The sequence below is a fragment of the Aptenodytes patagonicus genome, chromosome 9 (assembly GCF_965638725.1).
Source record: "Aptenodytes patagonicus chromosome 9, bAptPat1.pri.cur, whole genome shotgun sequence".
In the NCBI taxonomy this organism is placed as follows: domain Eukaryota; kingdom Metazoa; phylum Chordata; class Aves; order Sphenisciformes; family Spheniscidae; genus Aptenodytes; species Aptenodytes patagonicus.
The window spans coordinates 17,300,478-17,323,382 of NC_134957.1; the positions used below are offsets into that span (position 1 = coordinate 17,300,478).

At 39.9% G+C, this 22,905-nt stretch overlaps 1 protein-coding gene across 2 annotated transcripts; it reads left to right on the plus strand.

Moving 5' to 3' along the window:
• Window positions 1–164: 164 nt before the first annotated feature.
• On the plus strand, window positions 165–22,519 carry LONRF3 (LON peptidase N-terminal domain and ring finger 3). 2 transcript variants are annotated; one of them, XM_076347258.1, is made up of 13 exons: window positions 165–792; window positions 2,105–2,223; window positions 2,826–2,948; window positions 5,127–5,282; window positions 6,705–6,948; window positions 7,635–7,725; window positions 10,927–11,041; window positions 11,473–11,594; window positions 12,262–12,420; window positions 13,472–13,634; window positions 14,490–14,639; window positions 15,368–15,528; window positions 20,987–22,519. In XM_076347258.1, exons 1-12 carry the CDS (start codon window positions 165–167, stop codon window positions 15,524–15,526), a joined length of 2,229 nt encoding a protein of 742 aa, XP_076203373.1. In that variant the 3' UTR covers window positions 15,527–15,528; window positions 20,987–22,519. The 2 variants fall into 2 exon arrangements, with proteins under 2 accessions (XP_076203373.1, XP_076203372.1); XM_076347257.1 differs by lacking the exon at window positions 20,987–22,519 and adding an exon at window positions 16,487–16,842.
• The last annotated feature ends 386 nt before the right edge of the window (window positions 22,520–22,905 follow it).

A 22,905-nucleotide genomic window follows, 5' to 3' on the forward strand; every position in this document is an offset into this window, starting at 1 on the left:
GTCACGTGCCCGCCTTTATATAAGCGGCGGCGGCGCGGGGCGCTCCCGGCGCGGGGCGGCAGCAGCATGGGCCGGTGGGGCCGCGCCGCGCCCGCGCCCCCTCAGCCTCGGCGCCCCGGCGCCCCGCACCGCCCGCCCTGCTAGAGGCGCAGCCCGCCGCCGCCATGGGCTCCCACCTGCCGCCGCAGCGCCCGGAGCCCCAGCTGGTGCTGCAGCTGGCGGCCGGGGCTCTGCAGGCGCAGAACTTGGAGCTGTCGGGCGGCGGCCTGGGGCCCGAGTGGCAGGTGCTGCTCGGGCGGGCCGACGCGCTCGCCTACGGCGGGCGGCTGCACGAAGCCCTGCCGCTCTACCAGCTGGCGTCCCGCCACCAGCAGCTGCGGGCGGAGCAGCTGGAGAAGCTGGTGGAGTGCCTGGCGCAGAGCGTCCGGATCAAAGAGGGGCTGCCCGCTGCCGGGAGCGGCCCCCCGCAGCCCCGCGAGTGGGACGTCTTCAGGTGCCGCAAATGCCAGGGCTTCCTCTTCGAGCCCGTTTCCTTGCCTTGCGGACACACGTTCTGCAAAAAGTGCCTGGAGAGGGACCGGGCGACCGAGTCCCGCTGCGTCCTGTGCAAGGAGGAGGGCAGCGCGGCGGCCGGGCAGCTCCTGCGGGTCAACGTCGTCCTCAGCAACCTGCTGGCCAAGTGGTTCCCCTGCCAAGTGAAGGCTTCGCAGCTCAGGCACGAAGGGAACCTCTTGTACAAGGAGAAGAAGCTACAAGCCGCCCTGCAGAAGTACAACGAAGCGGTCGGCCTAGGTAACGGCTCCCCCTCCCCGACGCCTGCCGCCGGGGACGCGCTCCCCGCCGGCCGCCGCTCCGGGCGCAAGCGGGGGAGACAAATTTCCACCGGCCGGGGCTGGCCGGCGGCCGCTCCGGCGCCTCTCGCCCCGCCGAGCCCCGGGCTCGGCCGGAGGCAGCCCCCCGCGCCCGGGGCGCTGCCGGGGCCGCGCTCCCGCCTGCCGCCGGCTCCCCGCGGTGGGCGGCCGCCGCCCGGGCCGGGTCCCGGGCGGGTGGCGGGGGAGCCCGGGGCAGGGGCCCTTCGGCCCGCAGTGAAACTGGGTCAGGAGAGCAGCGGTTGCGTAAGCCGGAGCCTGCGGTCCGGCCGGGCTCCCCCCCGCCGGCGCCGTTGTGTAACCGGCGGAGTCAGGAGGGAGCGGGCCGCCTCGCCCCGGGCATCCCGCCGCTCCCCGGGCAGGGCTCTCGGCGGGCGGCTCCGCTGGGCGCAGGGTGTCCCCGGCGACCGCCGCGGGGCGCGGAGGGAGCTGCTGGGCAGCCGAGGGCAAAGGGAGCGGCGGGGATGGGGCGGCGTGCGCGGCCGGGCTGGCTCCCGCGCGGCCGGCGGGCTTCCCGCGCCCCGTCGCTGTAGACGCCGGCAGGGGTTGTGCAGGGAAAACTTCTGATGCGGCCGTTTTCATCTAGTTTGAGGAAAAGCACCTAGCACTGCACGCAGTGAGTGGAAATTAGGGGCAAGGTACTACGGGTAAGAGTTTCGTTTAAGCGACAGAGCGTTCCAAACGAAAGCGTACAGCCTTAAGTCCAGTACACGTTATGTCTCGGCGCTACAACAGGCAGCGTGTGTAACTAGGAGATCACTTCAGCTGCACTGCTGTAGCGTTATCTGATTCTTGTAGTTGTCGCTTGTTTTCCTGCGTTGAGCTATGGCACGAAAAGATCCTCGTGTATCGTTTAAAAACTTCGATGCTAAAAGATTTTGAAACTCCTCCCTACAGTATGACAGCATTCCTCTTGCCACTTTAAATGTCTCCTGTATGTTTCTATCAACCATCTGATCCTCAGTCAGAGCTGGTAATTTATTGTGTGAGCGTCTCAGCATTTATTTATGCAATGTTCCCCACAGTTATATAATACATAGCTGACATTTTGTCTGGAGTTGCCCAAAGAGGTTTCCAGATTTCATTTAGTACCTAGTTATTTAAAAACTGGGTATTTTATGGTTTTGTACCACTTGGAAGCACCAACATGTGTTTGGTTTTAAAAAAAAATAAATAAAGCTTATGTAACTAGTTTTTAATTTACTTCAATTAACCAATTTTTCTATTACCTGCAGCTCCAAATGACCACTTATTATACAGCAACCGGTCCCAGATTAACTCTACTTTGAAAGCTTGTGAAGATGCGTTGCATGATGCAGAAACAGCATGCAGACTCCAGCCATACTGGTTGAAAGTAAGTTCTGACTCCAGTTGTTCTTTGTTTTAAAACCTTGATACTGCCCTGGATAGAAAACCGTTGGAGTGGTCAGACAGCTGAATCGGAGAGAGGCTTTAAGTCCTGTAACTTCTTGGACTCCTGGGACTTACAGACATTTAACCGTGATATTCTTGAGCTTCCTGAGGTGAAGGAAGAGAATGATAATCCTGGAGGATGAGCTAATGCTATTGTCTTTGACCTGGATGAATCACAAGGTCATGAACTCCCTCTAAAAATTGAATGCTGTGCTTATATCATTCTATAAGGACGTAATGACTATTTTAGGAGATTAATGTAGGGGAAGTAGATTTCTCCAGGATCAGTTGGGCTCAGGTGCTGTAAGAATCCTACTCGCTTGAGTTAGAGAATATGCCGGTTCTGCCTGTAAGAGTTTTCAGGACCGTTGTGGTTAAAAACCCAGACACTGGTGGTGTCTAGGTACAAGAGATGGTTATAGTGAGTCTCCCTGCTTAACTTTTTCTTCTCCAGAAAGATCTTTTGTAATTTCATCTTGGTTTTATTGCATGTTCTCATGACAAAGGAACAAAAGCTGCAACTATGGATGTGTTTCATTGCAGGGTCACCTAAGAAAAGGACAAGCATTAGCTAATCTGGGGAAAACAGAAGAAGCTTTAAGAGAGTTTCTATTCTGCCTTGCTCTAGATACTGGGAACAAGACGGCCAAGTCTGAGGCACAAAAGGTGAGTTCCCCAAATCATCTGGAACTGCATTATTGTTTTCAGTGGCCTTTCATAAAGGAGGATAAGAATTTTTCTTCTCTTTCCCCTCTATCATTACTGCAAAGAGCTGGATGGAGAGAGATATCCAGACTGTCGTTCAAACTTGAGTTATGTGTATTGCTTACTTGAAGATAGGGAGGTAGCAAGAAAACATACTCGGCAGGCACTGTATGGAAACAGTTGCTCATGGTGTTAGCGTCAGCAAATTTGAAGTAAAACTGAATTGTTAATAACTGCCACCCACAAACTATTGTGTGTCCCTATAGTCAAATTTCTAATGTGTTTCCTAGCTTGGCAATGTATTACCAGTGACAGAGTGCAGAAGGGGGGGAGTTGCTATTGAAAGTTGCGTTCTGCCAGTCAGTGGCCTGATACAACACGCAGCACCTGTCAGACTCCACTTGGGAGCAGCAGCTCTCTTCCTACTGCCAGTCGTGCTGCGCCGAGTATCAGTGTGTGAAAGAGGCGTGAAAGGAAGCAGTCAACAGAAGAAGAGCTGTTTTAAAATAGTTTTATTAAAGGTTGCTAATAATTAATGCTAATTAAGCAACAAAATGGATCTGCAGTGAGGCTTTTTTCAGTAGCAGCCCAAGATGTGGTGTGTGGATTCTTAAATGTTTTTTGCGAAGACTGCTCTGTTTTGCACACCCCTCAAATCTCTGGTTTCCTGTGAATCAGTGTTTTTACATTTGACTGTTTTTTTTGTTGTCGTAGCTAAAAGGCTCAGCGTCGCAGTGATAGCTTATGGTAATAAAAATGTATAGTTCTTTTTTCCTTGTACTCAATTTCCTTTTATGGCAGTGCATTCACGCTTTTTTCCATCACTGGTGGGATGGGAACTTTTGGGTTAGTGTGCTGTAATATGTAAGGCTTTCTAGAAGCACAGTAGAATTCTTACAGTAAAGCACTGTTCATGAAGGTAACTGAGAGTATAACCTGGTTGGCTGTAGTGCAATCAAATTTTTATCTCATTTCGTATATGGTTGAGATTTCCATCTCCAGTGGTTTTTTTGTCACTGATATTTGGGCGTGTTGGCTGGTTGTTTTCCTCACTGGGTTCCATGCAGTCTTTCACTGTCATTGTGTCATGATTTCTTTTCATAGTCATGCTGGGAGGCTTCCTGTGCACTAGAGCAAGAAGAGCAGGAACAAACGGATATGTTTCTAAATTCAGACTCCAGATAGCCTTATCCAAGACACCTGATTTCTGAGCAGTGGGGTTCTGAGAAAAACTAGGCTTCTTATGGCTGATAGAATTACTTGTGCACTCATCAGACAGAGTTCATCCATGATGCAATATTCTACTGGGTCATTTCCAAGGCTGTTTGCATAACAATGACATACTACATTTTACCAAATTCTTCGGGTGCAGCTGTGATGTTCTGCTTGTATTAACTGTCTGTCCATGTTAGTTTTGATGTAGTGTGATCCTGTGGAATCCTTTTTGGCTTTAAAAAGAAATCTTAGCTGTCATGTGGCTTCCTCAGGCATCAGCAGGATCACCTCAGTAGTATGTTGAAATCAGTTTTTGAAGTGTGAATCTTCCATTCAGCTCTATTTGTTTCCTTAAATAATCATCTGATAAGCTATGCCGTACAAGTGGCTACAAGCTGCTACTTGATACAGATTCACTTATTTTCTGGTAGCAAATGAAGAAATAGCATTTTGCTACTGCCTACTTTTTTTGTATTCTCACATAAGTGAATTAAAAATACAATATCAGAGACATTTACTTCACTGAACTTGGATTAAGCCTGTGAGATGAGTGCTTTCTGTACTAGTAAACTCCAGCAAAAGCTTCTGATGTGCAGCAAAAAAAAAATATTTAAGAAAGATGTTAGTATTTCTGGTGAGCTCTGAAGTGCAGGATGAGAGGCCAAAGGCACGTGTGTCACATCACAGAGAACGGTTAATAACTTTATGGGCTTATTTAACTCTGAAAATGTCTCTTGCTGTCTGTTTGGCCTATATTGCATTAGCTCTTGCACTTCTTTTTGTTCTTACCCTAGTCTAAAGGGCTCTTTAAATGGTTTTAACAGAATCAAGGATGCTTCTTTCAGCTATTCCCTTACTTGCTTTTTCATTTAGAAGGTTGCAAGGAAGGAACTAAGCAGTGAAGTATTGTGTTTTATATCACAGCTTCTACTTAGTTTGTTTTCACTCATCCCGGGAAATGCTCAGGAACACTTACCCGATATCCTGCAGCTGTTGTCACATCACTCTAGATTAAAGGGGAATCTCCTAAATTCAGTGGGATCTGGAGGCACCAGCCATAACCTACAAAGGTTGCTCAAGGTAAAGATCAAGTCTGATGTGTGGTTCTTAATTTGTTGTGTGTTTTATGTTCACGTTGGGGAAACCTTCTCTCCTTTTCACCTCTGGGAGATAGGAGGATACATTTTCTCAGATTTTACTGAGTTTCAGAACATACGAAACAATGCTGACTTACTGAAGCCTCTTTATCCGACTTCTTTTTCTTTAATAGAAGTCGTCTGTTGTTGTTCTGATAAATTTTATGCCAGAATTGAGCAGGTACTATATCTGTAACTGTCTTTAGCTCTTCCAAGTAGTCGGTAGTGGGAAAGGGTCTCTGGAGATTGGATTGAGATACCCTCAAAAGCTATGAAATGCTGAAATTGAGGGTTTCAGCTTGAACTGTAACTGATGATGTCAGTGACAAAACCATCCTGCATTCAGATTCTGTACACTCCTTAGGGGTTATTGTAGAGACACATAAGATATATGAGCTACTCCTTAAGTTTGGTTTGACAGCCACAGTTTTGTAAATGGCTGTAGAGGTTCACATTCATGGGTTTGTAAGGACCAATTTTGCTTCACTGAAACCTGAACTTTGAGGACAGGTTTTACATATACTGTATACGTAGGAGAAAACTTCACTAGTTCCTTACAAACAAAAATAGCAGGTTTTGAGCAGCCCTGTTGACACTGAGAAGAACAATCGGTGACATCGCCTTCTGGAAAGGCCATTAGGATATTCTGAAAAGAAACCCTTTTGTATGACCCTTTCATTAAGTCATCTGAGGGACAGTTCACTCATCTTTCTGCATGTTACACATCACTACAGCTCCTGATCACAATCCACAGTATTTGCTTTCAGGTTCATCTGGGGAGTTGATGTGACAAGCTGATAGGTGATGTCCTGTGTAATGGCTGCTCACAGGTTGTTCTGGAGCCATAACGGGATAAAGAACGATCATTTTATCCTTTGCGAAAGAAATCTGTCTTGCTGAAGGAAGCTCTGTGCATTTTCTCTGTTATAAATTTTGTATGTTTATACTGCTTCCTTAAAATAAACTCGCATTGTTTTGGTTGTTTGATGGTATCAACCATCATTATGATATAAACAATATGCATTTTTCCATAGGTTAAGTGATAACATTATATTTAACCTGAGATCTAGCCACATTTCTGCCTGAATCAAGTTTCATGACCAAGCTATAAAGCCATACATAAGGGCTGAAAATATTTAGTGCCAGGGCGGGGGTGGTGGTGGTGAGGTGGGGGCAGAAATAGTTCGCATATATTTTTTTTTCATTAAAATCAGGCCCTGACACAGCAATTCTCAAACTGTTGCTTGTTGACCTACAAAGTCCTTCCTGGTGATCCATAATATTAAAGACTTGTGACAGGTTTGGGGTTTTTTTACTTACCAAGTTGTTGGAAGATTGGTCTAATGTCGATCCTCTCTTCACACAGGTAAATGTGGAACAGAAAAAGGGTTTTCCCATTCAAGAGGAACCAAATGTAACTACTTCTGGTAGTTTGAGGAAATCTATACAAATTACAGAGAGCAAAAAGGACTGCTCAGAGGAGGAGAACAAACTCACCTCCATGCCAGAGTCTGCCTTCCTCATTTCTGAGAAGTGCAGCCTCCTGAAAAGGAAGTGCTGCTCAGAGGAGATGCGAAATGCTGAGGTACCCTGCAAACTGATGAAGAAAGGTACGTTGAATTACGCACAGGCTAAGTTCCATGGCATGCAATCAGTGGAAATTTTGCTTTTATAAAACTTAGAGGAAGAGGGTCCAAATTACACTTTGGCTTTTATATTTTCTTTTTAGCCTAATCGGGGCATGATGTGGAATCTTTATTTGCTGTGTTTAAAAAAAAAAAAGTTAGTCTAAAAAGGGGGCTAAGAAGGTTGGATCAAGTACTTGTTTATCAGCAGAAATCTGAATCTTTTAAGGAACATCAGTGTCATGCATGGCCTTAGCACTTTCTGGATCAATTAAAAAAAGTTTGTTTAAAAGCACAAATTCCGTTTGTTCATGATATCTGGCCTTGTTTTCATGCTGTGGGATGTATTTACAATGGTATGACAGAAGAATTTGTCCCACTTTAGACTTCCAACACTAATAAAAAATGTTTTGACATTAATTGTTAATGCAAGGCTAAATTCAACCCTCTGTAAGTGGGTATAATGTCACCAAAATTAAGAGGAGGTATGCTGATTTGTGCCAAAGCTGAATTTGATGCTTTGCATAGAAATTATTGTAACGATGGCTAATGGTTCAGTAACTTGCAAGTAAATACATTACACATTTAAATATTGGATGCTGCTTGTAGATACAGAATACTGCTGTGTTTACATAGTTCTGTTCACATTATAATATGTTTTTTATTGATAGATACAGTTGATACTAAGGGAAATAGTACTGGACAACATATTCCATTTGAATTTGTGGATCCATCAGATTTGGACTGCTCCCTGTGCATGAGGTATCCATTGTTTTCTTGTGGATGTCTTTAACTTTTAAGACACATCTTTACCTTTTATGACCTAGAGATTTTCTAGCTTTCTTGGTACTTATTTTTCCCTCTGACTTGAAATTAGCTTTTATTGTAATTCGTTACTCCAATGATGCATTTCTAGACCTTTGGTTCTGAACACCACTGATTAATAAGAACTCTTTGATCTGCTGTAGGCTAGTGATTGTTTGGGAAAGGATGTGTAAGGTCACATGAGGGTTAAGCATTTTAGTGAAGGTGTCTGAAAGATTTCCTCTCACCACTTGCACACGCTCACCCCCTGACACACATAGTACACAAAACCACAGTTTGTCCTTTGGAATTTGTAGAGCTGTGTATGATGTTATATAATGCACAAAATAGCTAAAGAGAGCACATCCTATGAATATTCCAAGTTTGCGTGTAAAATACTGTATTGCTGCTATTGCAGTAGGAGGATTTTGCAAGTAAACAAGAACATGTTTTTCCTCTATTGCTTTAGAGATGTGTTCCTTAGTTTATTAAGGCCATCACTACACTTGCTTGATGATCTCTTCTTCCAGTTAAATAACAGAGTTATTCTTGGGGACAGCAGTGACTTGATAAAAACAGTAAGAGTTGTCAACTACATCTATTTTACTACTTGTTTTGTAAAAACATTTTAATTTCGGCAAATATACATGTGGGGTTTTGTTACTGACTTTTTAGAAGGAAATATTGGGAAGATGTTTCACAGGGGTCTTGACCTCTGCAGTGAGTGTTGCTTAGGTTTGTCTTTTTAATTACTCAGATTTCTCAATAATGTATGTTGGGTTTAGTCTTGCACTATATTTTAAATTCTGAAATAGCAGCCTCTTCATGGATTTATTTCTGAAGGCCTGTGCCTGGAGAAATGTGGATTTGCTTTGTTTTGTTGTTTGTATATTGGGGGGGGCTTCAACTTCAAACTGAAACCTTTGGGGGAACAGCTGCTGTGTTGTTTGATTTGCTTCTGCTTGGAATAAATCAGATCTGCCCCCTCTCCCTCTGTCTGCCTACAGCTGAAACGTGTTCCAAAAGTTTATACAGCTGTCAAAACACTTGATACTGCTAAGAGCAAAACTTCCCTCTTACCAGAAAGCTACACAATTGGTCTTAGCTGGTTTTAATGAGTCTGTGTGTTTATGATCATTATGTCCACAAAACACTTTTCAGATGTTTTTAATAAAATTAATTAGCCCTACTTCCTCATCCTCTATGTTAAATCAGAAACAGCCAGACTACAATACATTTGTAAAAGAGTTAGCTCAAGGATTGCTGGCTCCCTTACAGTATAGAGGATGTTGATGCTGATCTTGTAATTGCAATCACAAATACAGGCCTTGCATCTAGAAGGATGCTAGCTTTGTAACATCACTGCAGCAATGAAGGCCTGTGCTAAGGGAAGCTGTCACAAGATCTTTTTCTTGCTATTAATGCAGACTGATCGTAATTATTTCCTGTCACGTTCTTCAGAAGTATTTTAGGGATTTGGATCTTGAGATACTACTAATTACCTAGTAACCTACTGACCTGTTCACAATTAACTGCAGGAGCTGTTATTAACCTATTTGTCCGATGGAGTGGCCAAAATGTTATTGATCTACATTTGTTCCAGCAGCAAGCAGAACATAAAAAATAATAGTCAAAGCAACATACTGGTGAGAAATGAAGGAGCATTACTCACAGGAGTGAATATTTAGTTTCTGCTGTTATAATAGCTTAAAGTGATGTCATGAGAAATCTTGGTGTATAGTGTTTCTTCCTGCAAGTCATGAGGCTGGTCCAGGTCTCCTTAGAGTTGTTAGGAAGAAGTTGCTGCTGGCTTCAGCGAGAGCTAGAGCAGAATCATGCATTTTAACAGGAATTTCTTGTCTTTATGCTAATATTTCGGATCAAGTAAGTCGCTACTAAATAATTACATATGCAAACCAGTTCTTACTAAATTCTACAATGTTTCAGTATTTTACATAGTTCAAAGCAATAAGGTAGCCTTAGTGCAGTGAGGTTTCTGTTCACTAAACAATTAACAAGGGTTTTAAATTATACAGTCACGTTGCAGTAAGATAGGTGTGGTATTTTAGATACTTCATATGTTCCCTTGCTTAAATGTCAATATTTATAGTAACTAATGACATTTAATAAACTGGCTATGGCAATCTTGCTAAGAGCCAATTAGGTTCTTAAATACACTCATCTTGTTAAAGGTGCTAATAAATGTGGGTTTACGTATTTATAATTTACACATGTATAATAGGATTTAGTGTACTGCTTTGATAAACTAATAATTTAAACTTATTAATTCACTTAAATTATAATTGGACTAATATGAGACCCTAAAATGCTTAGACAGTACGTTGTAAAATACAGTATATGCCAAACAACTTAATGTCTAGTTTTGAATGTTTTCCATTTAAAAAAACCCTTCTATATTATTTATGTCTTTAAGGTACTTATTGGCAAGGAAACATCACTTTGCAATATCACATAATCATAATAATGAAGTAAAAAATCCCTACATGAAAATAAGCGTCACAGAGTTACTTGAAATGGGTAAAGATTGGATACCATGATACTTTGAAGACTTGGCCTTATATATTTAATACTTTTTTCCTAGACGAAACATGAATCTGATGTCACTTATTTTCCAGAAAAGCAGTCATTTGAAGGTTAAAAACTGTCTACTCCAAAACTGCTTTCCAAGTCCACATTAGAATTGGCAGTAATACAGTTTATTGCAATCACTTATGTGGGCTATTACTGCAAATAGCTATTTTGTGCTTAGCTTTACACATACAAGTAATCGCATGACTTCCACAGTAATAGTTGTGCAAGTATTGCTCAATTTCATTAGAAAAAGTTAGATGGTCCAACTTATGCTTCTATTTATTGCTCACATAGAAGAAAATTAAATCCTGGCTTGTTGGAAGTCAATATTCTCCCTCACATTTACTGAAATCAGGGCTGCCTTTCACATTAGGTGGCAATACAAAAGTCTGTAAGCTGAATAAATACGAAAGTTGGTTGAATAAATTAAAAGCAAGGAACAACTTTATCCCTGGAGTAGTCAGTAGTTAAATTAGGGAATGAATACAGCTTTTTTGGTAATAGTTTTTCATTTTACTTTGGTACATGATATTGTTGTCTCTTTGTTTTTGGATTTTTCCAATCCAGGCTCTTCTATGAACCTGTCACTACACCTTGTGGACACACCTTCTGTCTCAAATGTCTTGAGAGATGCCTGGATCACAACCCAAAATGTCCCCTGTGTAAGGAAGGGCTCTCAGAGGTAATGATGCTTGGATTTTCTCAGCATAAATTCAAGGGCACAGCATAGGATCAAGTAGCACCTTCAGAAACCATTGATATTTCCCAACTCAAAAAAAATATTACATAACTTAAGAAAAATGTGTTGGGTTTTTTTTAAATGCCCTTGTGACTTAGAAAGCATGGATAGTCTTCTCTGTTCAAACCTTAGGGCCAGACCTGTACTTGGAGAATCTGGGAAGGGAAATCACCTACAGGTTGTCTAAGATAATGCCCATAACATAGGGAATAGTTCGATAAACATCTCTTCAGTGGCAGTGCAAGGTTAAAAGATCATTTTTTGCTACAGATATAAGAAAGTGGAGCTAACAGATGACTACCTTGTGCATAGGCACCATACACTTTGAAATGCTAGACATTATCTATAACTGCTTGTGTGTGTTTTTACTGCAGTGCTTGGCTATGAGGAAATACTGTAAAACAGTACTAATGGAGGAGTTAATAGCTAGATATCTTCCAGAGGAACTCACTGAAAGAAGAAAGATTTATGAAGAGGAAATAGCAGAGCTTTCCAAGTATGTAATCCATTTGTGCAAAATCCAATCTTTAATACTACTGCCGTTAGCTGATGAATGGCTCCTGCTGCTGCAGAACACGAGCTGAGATGCTGGCAGAGGAGCTTCTTTCTTGGTATCATGTGATTTCAAAGAGAACAGGGTCCAGGTGAAATCGTGCTTTGAGTTAGCATAAAAACTGGACACTGCTAAACAATGAACAGAAATAGAAGAAATCCAGAAGGTTGCTTTATAAACAAGGTATAAAGCAATGTGGTTGCTTTCTGTGGCCCTCCATGAAAGCCACAGAGTGAGACAATAGGTGGAAGTAGTCTCACAGGCTGGGGGTTGGAATGTACTGGGTAGGGTAGAAATGGGATTAAGGAAAATAAAGTAAATAAAAGCAATAATAGAGATGCATTAATGCTCTCACTAGCAAAACCAGAAAGCATAACTAAAAATTCTTCTGCTAGTAAGTGGTATATCACTTTCCATAATATCTAGTCAATTAATGAGGAAAATAATTTTAGTTTTTACTTACTCCATTAAGAATTTTATTCTAAAGATGTTATAATTTCTATTTAAAGATATCATAATTTTAAATAATATGTTATTGCATAAAATGTATTTATACTTTGTCAGTAGTTTGGTAAAATGTCGTATCTGGTTTGTCCTTTCTTTATTACAGCCTAAATAAGAATGTTCCTATATTTGTCTGCACAATGGCTTATCCTACAGTCCCATGCCCTTTGCACATCTTCGAGCCATGTTATCGCCTGATGATTCGAAGGTGCATGGAGACTGGCACCAAACAATTTGGGATGTGCATCAGTGACCCTGTAAAGGGGTGAGTGAGCAGTGTGCTCGGACCGTGTGATCTACCCCACTTAGTCTGGAGCAAGTCTCTCTGGAGAGGTGCAGAAAGGTCCATGGCTGTAATATCTGTGATAAGTTTTCCAGCAGAGAAAGTTTCCTCCTAATCATGCTGGTTAGACATTGAGAAGGCTGAAGTTTCTCTCGTGAGCACTTAGATTCTGACTAATATGACTGCCCATTTTTCTTGAAAACATGCATAGCTAGTGTATTTTATACAAAGTTGAGCTGCAGACCTCTTGTAATGCGTGAAAAGGAAGTACTTTCTACTGTTTTGAAATCTGTTGAATGCTTTTGCACAAGAAATCAAATTGAAATGGCAGTAAGGTGTGTTGGTGGGTTTAGTTTTTTTAAATTATGAAAAGAATAGCTAAGCTATTGGGATACATTTCTATCCTCGCTGTTCTGAATATAGTGGAGGCCGCAGAGGTACAACGGGACCTTCATAAGGACTGGCTGAGCATTTACATTGAGCCATTTACAGTCGGTCTTAGGTACTTTGACCTTAATGTTTGTCTCTATATTAGCTTTCCTCCCTTCTTTTTATGGTGTATACCTACAGGGTAGGTATGCACCATGAAAAGTATGACGTGCACAAAATACACACCTACAAAGTAAAATCTGCTGAAATTGTGGGAAAACTTTTTTCTTTAAGAGTTATGGAAGTACTATGAAATCTATAATATTCTGAATTGCACTTGTTCTTCTGTACAAATTGACTGAACATGCTAGGATTATGGAGAAAGTGTGCTTCTGAGCTGTGTAACTTCCAATTTCATAAGATGTTCCCTGTATTCCAAAACATGCAGTTAGTGTTAATCAGATTAGACAGCCTGAATCTTCCTGATAGTTTTGAAAACAATTGTGGAGTAATTTGAACTACAGCAGGTCGCTACTGTGAACAATAGAAATGAGCTGACACTGGTAAATACCTTTGTGGTAGGGACTGGCTGTATGGCAGTTCTGTGGAACTAAGGGTGGAGAGAATAAGACTTGTTTACTTGCTTTTGTTCTGATTTCAATAGGTTTGCAGATTATGGCTGCATTCTGGAGATAAGAAATGTTGAATTCTTTGCTGATGGTCGCTCTGTTGTAGACAGCATCGGCAAGAGGAGGTTTAAGGTGATACGGCACAGCCAGCGTGATGGCTATAATACAGCGGATATTGAGTACATTGAGGATCAAAAGGTAAATTTAGAAATATTTCTTTTTAAACTGTATTATATGCGAAATGCTAAGCATACGTTTTCAGTGAGTTCTTCTTTCTGTGGAACAGTTTCTAGTAAAACAAACTTGTGGTATTTACTAACTGCTCATGGTTAAAGATGGGAAACAAAATAGTTACCACAAGCATGCACGTACACTGCCCATACACTGAAGAGTGTTTTTCCTAGAGGTTTTTAGCAGAAGACAAAACTAAGTGAATCCAGGATGAGATCTTACCACTCTTTGACAGAATAACTGCAGTTTACAAGGGGGTGGGGGAGAACCTGCCTCCATTTGCATGGAAGCCAATTCGAAAACTCCCATTCAGGTAAGAAGGAGCAGGATTGGGTCCACTACACCTTCAAAATTATTTACATTAATTCTTACTAAAAAAAAACCCCCATGTAGTCAGTCAAAGTATTCTGGATGATGTATGAGCTTTTGGTAGACAATGGGAAGATAAAATGTCTACTCTGAGGAGCTGCTAATTAAAAAAAAAAAAAAGCATTGCATAATCTCTTCTTCTGTGTTGTATGATGTTTATGTAAAGGTGTTTTCATATAGCAATCCAGAAAGTGCTTGTTCTACAAATAGGTATCTTTGGTTTAGAATATAGAATTTGATTGATTGGGGGGGGGGGGGGGGGGGGCGGGCGGGCAGGCAGAATGGGGGACACCAAACTAGCTTCCAGGATTTATCCCAGAACTCTCTTGGCATGCTTTTCTTTCCTTTCCTTTCCCCTACCCACCCCAGAAAATCTTAAAAATCAATGTCGTGCTTTCCCCAACATGCAGGCTGAACTAACAGTAACCTTCCTCCTCTCTTTACTCATTTCAGGTGCAAGGACAAGAGTATGCTGCACTACTTGTTCTCCATGATTCTGTCTATGATCAGGCATATATGTGGTTTAACTCCCTCAAGCAAGCCCTCAAAAGTAGAATTCTCAGTCATTTTGGTCCAATGCCAGCTAAGGATCCTGACCCACAGGTATCCAGAGTCAGTGGCTTATGTAACTTTTAGAGACAGAAATAGCAGGGATATCCGATAAGCTGGGAGGCATTGTGTTTTAAGATGAAAATATGAATACTCTTCATCTATCCTGCATAAGCTAAGTATCGGAGTTATGTTGCCATATACCAGTGGTAGCACAGTTGCGAACAAAAAGCTCATTATTTAATATTAGTAACTTCTTGAGACTACTTAACTGACTGTATTAATCCCAGGAGACTTAAATGCTTTTTTGTCTACTCCCCCAATTAAATGACTGAGAGAACACAGACAAGAGGAAACTTGGTACTCTTGTTCAAGGACTGCAACTATAGCAATCATAAAATAACCAAATATAACAACAGAAACTAAATATGAAGGTGTCATAAAGTATGAAGAAGGGAGGCAGGAATCCCAAAGAACTGGATCAATAATAACATGGGAACAAAATACATTAAAAAAATCTAGAAGGCCCAACCTATAAACTGTTGCTAGAAATAGAAATGCATCTTGCTTCTGCCTTCAACATCCTATTTCTAGGAAAGGTGCAACTGGTTGTAATTTGTTTCGAGCCAACCTGTAATCACAAGCCATTAGGTTGGCAATGAAATGACCTGCTTGCTAGATTGCTATCAAAATACTGTGTTTTCAAAGCTAAATCTTCAAAAACAAGACCTTACCATCTATATATATCCTAACTTCTATTTTTTTTTTTCTCCTTACTGCAGGCTAACCCTAATGGGCCAGCCTGGTGCTGGTGGGTCCTAGCTGTCCTTCCACTTGAGAACAGAGCTCAGCTTCCTTTCCTTGCCATGAAATCCCTCAAAGACCGCTTGAATGGCATCAGACGTGTCCTTACATTCATGTCTCGTACAAGATCACGGTGATGGTGAGGAGGAGAGCTGTGAAGTCTCCCACAGTACTTGACTGTAGACTGTCTCTTGTAACTGCATCTAACTGCAATAATGTCTTACAGATTTGAGTGTCAGGATGTTTCAAGCCTGAATTTCAAAGAAAATGAGTTAAAAAGAGCAAGGGATGTTTATGGATACTTCAATAGTTTCCATTTGGAACTCTGAGATGATTATTCAATCACTGCACTGCTAAATTAATAACAAATGTGATAGAACAAAAAGTGATCTTGTTTGCCATAAACCTTTTAAAAAGCTTAAGAGGTTTTTTAATTTATTTTATTTTTATTTTTTTAGTGGATAAAGGATAAACTGTGCAGTTTAATGTGAAGCAGAAATAATAACGTTAATGCATTATTTCAGTGAACTGCAAAGTCTTTTATTCCAAATGGTTCAGGTTTTATATAGCATTGTGTAAAATAATGTTCACAACTTCCGTTTGATAATTTATTTTTGCACTATGATTTTTTGTTTCAAAATGTATATTATTTATGTGTTCATTCTCTAAAGGAAAGTGAGCTGCTCTATTTATTTATAGTGTTTTTACCCTGTATTTATGACTGGGGGCAAAATGATGATTCTAGCAGTGCACAAGCAACTGCTTTGATAATTTTTCAGATATTTGTGTTCAAATACTTTGAATGTTTTTCTACTTATCCCCAGTTCTACTGTAGCCTAAGAAGGATTTTCTCCCCCTGAAACAGCCTGCTGTGAAATCTTTGAATACACAGATTGTCTGAGATAATTCAAGCACAGTTGTTGGAGCTGGATCCTATGCTTGCAACTAGGTTCCTGCTATCACAAAACAGTCAAGCACATGCTTAACCTTAAGCATGAGGGTTTAAGTGCTTGGGTAAACTCAAGTATTGATCAATTGATGTTGGTGGGAATTGGCCATAGTGGTGACAGAAGGATCTATCCCCTAATTTTTCACAGAACAGAGAATAACTTGGAGTTGAATTTATATCTGAACTCTTTCTTGCAAGAATGGATAATGGCTACAATCAACTGCGAAGAAAGAGCCACAATATATGAGAAGTGGCTTCTCCTAAAGAAAACTGGAAGTACTGGTATCATTTCATTGTAGGTTACTACATAGACTTTTTTTTTACATCAACTCTTGTTGCTGTTAAGATCAGTTTTATTTCTTTCAATTGTTTGGTGGGGTTTGGCTTTGGAGTGTGTGTATGTGGGGGGGAGGGGGGAGTTATTTTGAACTGTAGGACTCAGAGGGCAGTTTGTGTCACATGAGAAGGAATATGTTGTAATAAATGCTATTTATTTCACCCCAATCTTCAGGTTTCTGCTAGCTTCAAATCTCTACCCAGCCATTGCATTTCTCTTAAGAGATTGGGTAGTGTTGCTAATAATAGTTAACTCCCAAGGAAGACAAGTGAATTTTAGCATGATTACTTCTAGCTATAAAGCAGGTAAAAATAGGGCAGAAATGGGAATAGGAAGTATCTTGGGTTTGATTTTTTTTTTAAATCAACAGTTCATATACTTGTTTTGCTGCTTTTATTGCTTTCGGTGTACCACTTTCTGGTACTGATCTTGCCTCTATCTGACTTTGACTTTCACTGATTTCAATGTGAGCAGAACTGGGCCTTTTATTCTAAGCTACTGTTTTTCTTTTCAGTGGCAAAAAATAGATTGAACTGAGAATGTTATGGAATGCTACAAATTTCATTGTTATTTTTACCCAGGATAGCACTCTTTGCCATTCCATGCCTTTATGGAAAAATGCAGTAGAATTTAATGTCAGTTTTCCGTGTGTGTTTCCATCATCATCTCATCAGAAATATTTATTAGTTAAAAGTAATTTCCATACTGTTAAGTTTCCATAAAACTACTTTTGTTCCCCCTCTTGTTAAATTCTATAGAACTTTTCCACAAGGGTACCAAAGAAATGAATGGAAGACAAACATGTTTCAACCTTGTGATGCAAATGGAATATGTATCCTGTAGTGTTTCTAGAGTAGCTCAATGCAAACACAGTTTATTTCCATACTGCTAGATTGCTGCACTTCTTCCATAGGTGGTACTTTACGTGCTTCTCTGTAAACAATGTATAGAAATACATACATGTTCTGAACAATAACAAGTGTATGGTGGCCGACACCTGCTATGCCATTTGTCTTCATAAGTCAATGACAAAGTGATTTCTACTTGTTTGGAAGTGAAGCTGCATTAAATGCAATTCTTCCTTAAACCATTATGTATTATTGCATAACATAAGGGGCCCATACTGCTCCCATAGAAAAAAGCTGTCACTTTGTTACTCTTATCTGTATTATCTGTGAGAAAAGGACCTTACATACCTATTTTAAACTGTTTTCTCACTGATGTCATTGTTCTTTTTTCCTGCATGCTATGTCTTCTACATACTCATATTCTGCCTATTTTGTTGATTTAGAAATTGGCATGGAAGGAATCCTTGATTTTAAAAGTGAATCTTGTCTTTTCTATTGGCTTTGAGTAAAGCTGCCAGAATTTCCTAAGCAGAAGCTAGTGTACATGCCCTATATCATGAACGCCCGGTGCATTTGTTGCAACCTGGAAACACTGGACCTACTGCATGTGCTGCATACAGTTGATCTGCATATGCACAACAAATTGAACACATCAAGAAAGTTCATCTGTACATGTACAGTAGCATTCTGTCTGGGACTGCTCTATGGCCACACATCCTAGATTAATGGCTAAAGTCTGCAAATTCCATTGGAAGAAAAAAAAAGAGAAACAGATTTGCTAGAGAACACAAACCTGTCCAGGAAAAGCTGGACAAGGAGTAGCCTTAGCCTTCAGTGAGTTGAGATGGTAAAGTTTCAGTGATGAGGTTTAAAATTCAAAAAAATCTTCTAGTTATGCCACAGTATTGCTGATTTTTTTTTTCAGTTGTATTAATCAGTACAAGGATGTAAATGCAACATTTATTACAGGCATGAATAAACAGCTGAACAGATTTAAAAATACCTTCACTTTAATTTACAGAAATGGTATTGATCAGATAAAATACTAATTGGAGGAGTATTTTATTTAAGCTTCTCACGTTTTTTTAGACACCAAACTCAGTCCCATAACTGGTCTCGCTCATCTGTTTAAAAAAAAATCATGACTCAAACTTGCATTTCCTGTGTGGCCAGAAGTATTGATTAATTGGTTGTGAGGGCAGAAGTAATGCATAGGCTTCTTGCTAGTTCTTCAAAGAAGTCAATTGCCATTGACCCTAGATCACTGAGTTAGGATTACTAAAATCAATAGACTTTTTTTTTATTTCCAAGGAAATGTGATCAGTCCCCCTTTAAAAAAAATAAAGTGGGGGGGGGGAATACAAAAAGCAAGCCTTCTGTAATGGAGGTGGAGAGGGAACCAAGAGTAGATCGAACCGTAACTGAGTAAGTGCCAGTCTCCTGGGCAATATCACCTAAACATCTCCCAGAGACTTCTTGAAAGTTTTAGACTTGCATTTGTAAGAGATAGTTTTGTTAATTCGAAATCTCTTCACTTTTCTGTAAATGAAGTATTTAACAAAATACATTAAAATAAATAACAAAGACTGGCTGTATCACCCTTCCAAATCTCTGTACATACACATTATATGGTTTGTAATTAAAAACAGAAGTTTTCTGCAGGAAGTAATACTAATTTTTCATTTCCATATATAGACAGACTTACGACACTCAAAACAACTTTGCTTTGTCCTATATGCTCCTTTGTCTAGCAGTAACTTAAGGGGATATGTTTCCATGAAAATAGCTGTTATCTTGGCTAGCATGACTTGGTTGAAAGTAAACCTGAGACAGGACTGGATTAATCAGGAAAAATCATGAAACCTGACAGTGAACTCGGACACAGTTGTAGAAAATAGTTTAGTAGTTTCAATAATGATAAAATGGTGTGATAGGCCATTATTATGCTAAGTCTTAAGTGACATTCTGGTGTTAGTTGTAAAAGTTCCTCTTATGTTGGTGTGTTTAATTTTATTTTAAGTGCTGATATCTTCCATTACCTTGTAGCAGTAAGAGATACCAGCTGTCATACTGACTGGCTGACCTATTGCTTGGCCTATCCTTCTGTCCTGTATGACTACTTACAGAACACCTGAACCATGGATTTCTTAATCCAAAGATTATTTTAATCTAAAAAAGATCATGTGGATTGTGATGTAGCAGGTCTGGCTTAATCTGTGCTGTAGAAAGAGCTTTATAAAATTAAGTTTTGTTTTAGATGGTCTTTTAATGATTTCTACTTGGTGCTGAAGTTTTACTGGTGTTTAAATTCATGACAGACGGGAGTCATATTTAAATGCAGTGTTTAGGAATGGAGAACATGTTCACAAACTCTTATTTTAAAAAAGTGTAAATTAACTACAGGGTTTTTGTGCATAAAACCCCAATGGAACTATATGCACTTAGGGTGGTGCTTCCCATTTCCACCAAGTCCTGCATCAGATTAACTCAACCCCTGCTTAGCTCTCATTTAATGTCAGCTTCACAACCTAACTTGTAACTGGTGCAGCACATAGTTTAGCATCTGGGGTTTATTCCAAAGCCCGGTAAATCAGTGAAAGTCTTACAGCTACAGAAAAACGGTAGTTTCAGCAAAGTCACTATTTTGAAATACTTTACTAAATAAATATTGTCTGGGTGCAAGAAACTAATCTGCTTAGACAGGATTAAAATGGTGGATAATAAAAAAACCTGAACTATTACATTGACTTACTCATCCAGGTATCATGTGAAGTGCTTACTAATCTTGGAGTTTCATAAGGTCTAAAGTAACCCTCACATAGAAGTGCCTGTATTCTGTTATTGCCATTTTTGAGCTTTTTAATAGAGTCATAGCCATATATTTTATAAATATAAACATATGCACCTTTAAATCTTTACATTCAACCGCAGAACAAAGGTTTACAGAGCAGAAGTGTAGCAAAACCAATGTAATAGCTTCTATAATTCCCTGGTGAGGAACAGGAGAAGTACAAAAATGAGGAGTAAAAGACTATCTGTGTAAGATGTCTTAATTTGGCACCATATGCTTGTCCAATTTAATTCCATCAAGCTATGTGGTTACAAGAGTGCCAGAAACATATCTATCAAGCCATTTAAAATAAAAAGTTTTGTGGACTTGTATATTCCATTTGTTTGTAAAACATCCTTTTGTGCACTGTAATGAACTTGAAACTTAAGTTATACTCTCATATCACTGAACAGAGTACTGTTCAGCTACCTCTACATAAGGTTGAAGTAATTTGTTTTTTCCAGATTTGTTCACATCGTCATATAAAATATATTTTAAAAAAATCATAGTCCAAAGAACCTGTATGTGTTTGTAGATGTACTTATAACTATGTTGTACCAACAAAGTCTGTGTGGAGAGTTGTTTGCTAATTAAAATTTTTGTGTTCTTTACTCTTTGGCTTGCATAACAAAGAACTACAGAGGTGAAAAAACATTACGTGAGCTGCTTTTTTAGGTGTTTTAGATAAAGAAACAAAGAACAAATCCTAGATCCTGCACTCACACAACACCACTTGGTGTGAAGGAACCAAACCACAGAAATGAAGTTATTCAAACCTCATCACTTGTAAAGGACATCAAGTGCTTTTTTCCTCTTTGCTGTAGCAAGGTAAGAATAATGGGAACTGAAGAGGGCCTCGCTTACAGCACTACTGTGCACTTCTCTGGACTTTGGTACCTCTCATGCATTACTGTTTGCTTTACAGGTTTCTGTGATTTAAAACTATAACCAGGATACCTTTTCATTTACAGTCTCAGGCAGGAGTTAATCCTAGCTGCATTTAAGCTGCATCTGTGAAGCGATGAAAGGAGTATTTTCAGTGAAGACCCTTTAACAAGAAGTTCCATAGGATTTTCAAAGTCCTTAACTCTATAGAAAAAGCTAGAGAATAGTTTTCATAAACCTAACACTGAGAGGAGTGACCCCATATCTTATTCTACTAAAAATGTGTAAGAGTTGCCAAAATTTTTTAAAGTTACATATGTATGGGCTGTTCCTTTTGCCTTGTCATTTAAGCAAGATGTGGCATGCTTGTGATTTGCTGCCAAGTCCCAACCACCTCTGGTATCGGAGATTGGCTTGCTGGTCTCTCATACAAGCTTGTTCAGGCCCTGTATTTATTTTAGAATCCAGGGCGCAGGCTAAGACTGCATATGGTAAGCCAACAACTAATTATGTCAAGACTGCTGTTTTCTGTAACAAAATACATTTGTGTCTGAGTAGAGGGAAGTGTTTCGGTTGAAGTGCTTTTCCATCAGGAAATAGTAAACAGTCAAAACTGAAGCTTTGCTTGGGAACATGTTGATTTAAACTATTCCTTTTAAGTTATGATTTTAGTTTTGAAAGCTTTAAGAATGGTTATGAAAAAGTGGTGTTTAGATGCAGTATAAAGCAGAGAAAATTTAAACCAAATATAGGATAGCAAATTATTTCCCAACTACTTGCTCACTGTGTTCTCATTTTATAATAGTGTACCTACACAGATTTAGTCAAGTGATATTTGAAATATTCTAAAGTCATCTACACTTACATAATGCTTCATATTAAAATGATCATCCAAAACTGCTAATGATCTCTATCGTGTAAAGCAGTTCAAGGGAAACCACTTGTTCCAGTCAGCCTTTGCTTCCCAGTATAGTGCCCTGACACAAGAACCTGCACTGACTTCACTGGCACTTGGATCAGGACCGTGTGCTGTACTGGGCAAAGGGAAGGGCATGCCACACGATAGCTCCTGGCTGTTACCTGCTACAGCTTTGAAAATTTTGTCATACAGCTGTAATATACTTTTTATTCTGTGAGTAAGATGCCACAAAATCCTGGAACATCTCTTAATGTGCTGTGGTTCTCTGTATGACTGAGTGAGAGGTACGGCAATGTTTTTATCTTCAAAAGATGTAGCTGACTTCTTATTTTAACAGTTATTTAGCCTCTGCTATAGCAGTCATGGATTGACTGGTCTTCATACTGGTCACAATCAATAACAGTGTAAGGTATGCTAGCTATCATCCTCTTGGCCAGAGGTACAGATGAAGGAAGAATAGAAACTGCGTTACTAAACTATTGCAGGGCTGGGCTTGGGTTTTTTAAAATGTATTTCTAATTTTCAAACAGATTTTTATCAGCAGTTACTAATACCAAGGTCTCTAAAAACCACACAATAAAAGAACAGATTAAGTCATGCTTCCTAGTAAATAATAATGTCATCAGGCCTTCTTTACTAGGAATGTTATGTTTTTAACTAACCACATAAATTGTATATTGATACCAAAAATTAATATACAGAGGCTACCTGAAAAAACAGAGCACTGACATAAAGAGCAAGATTTGCT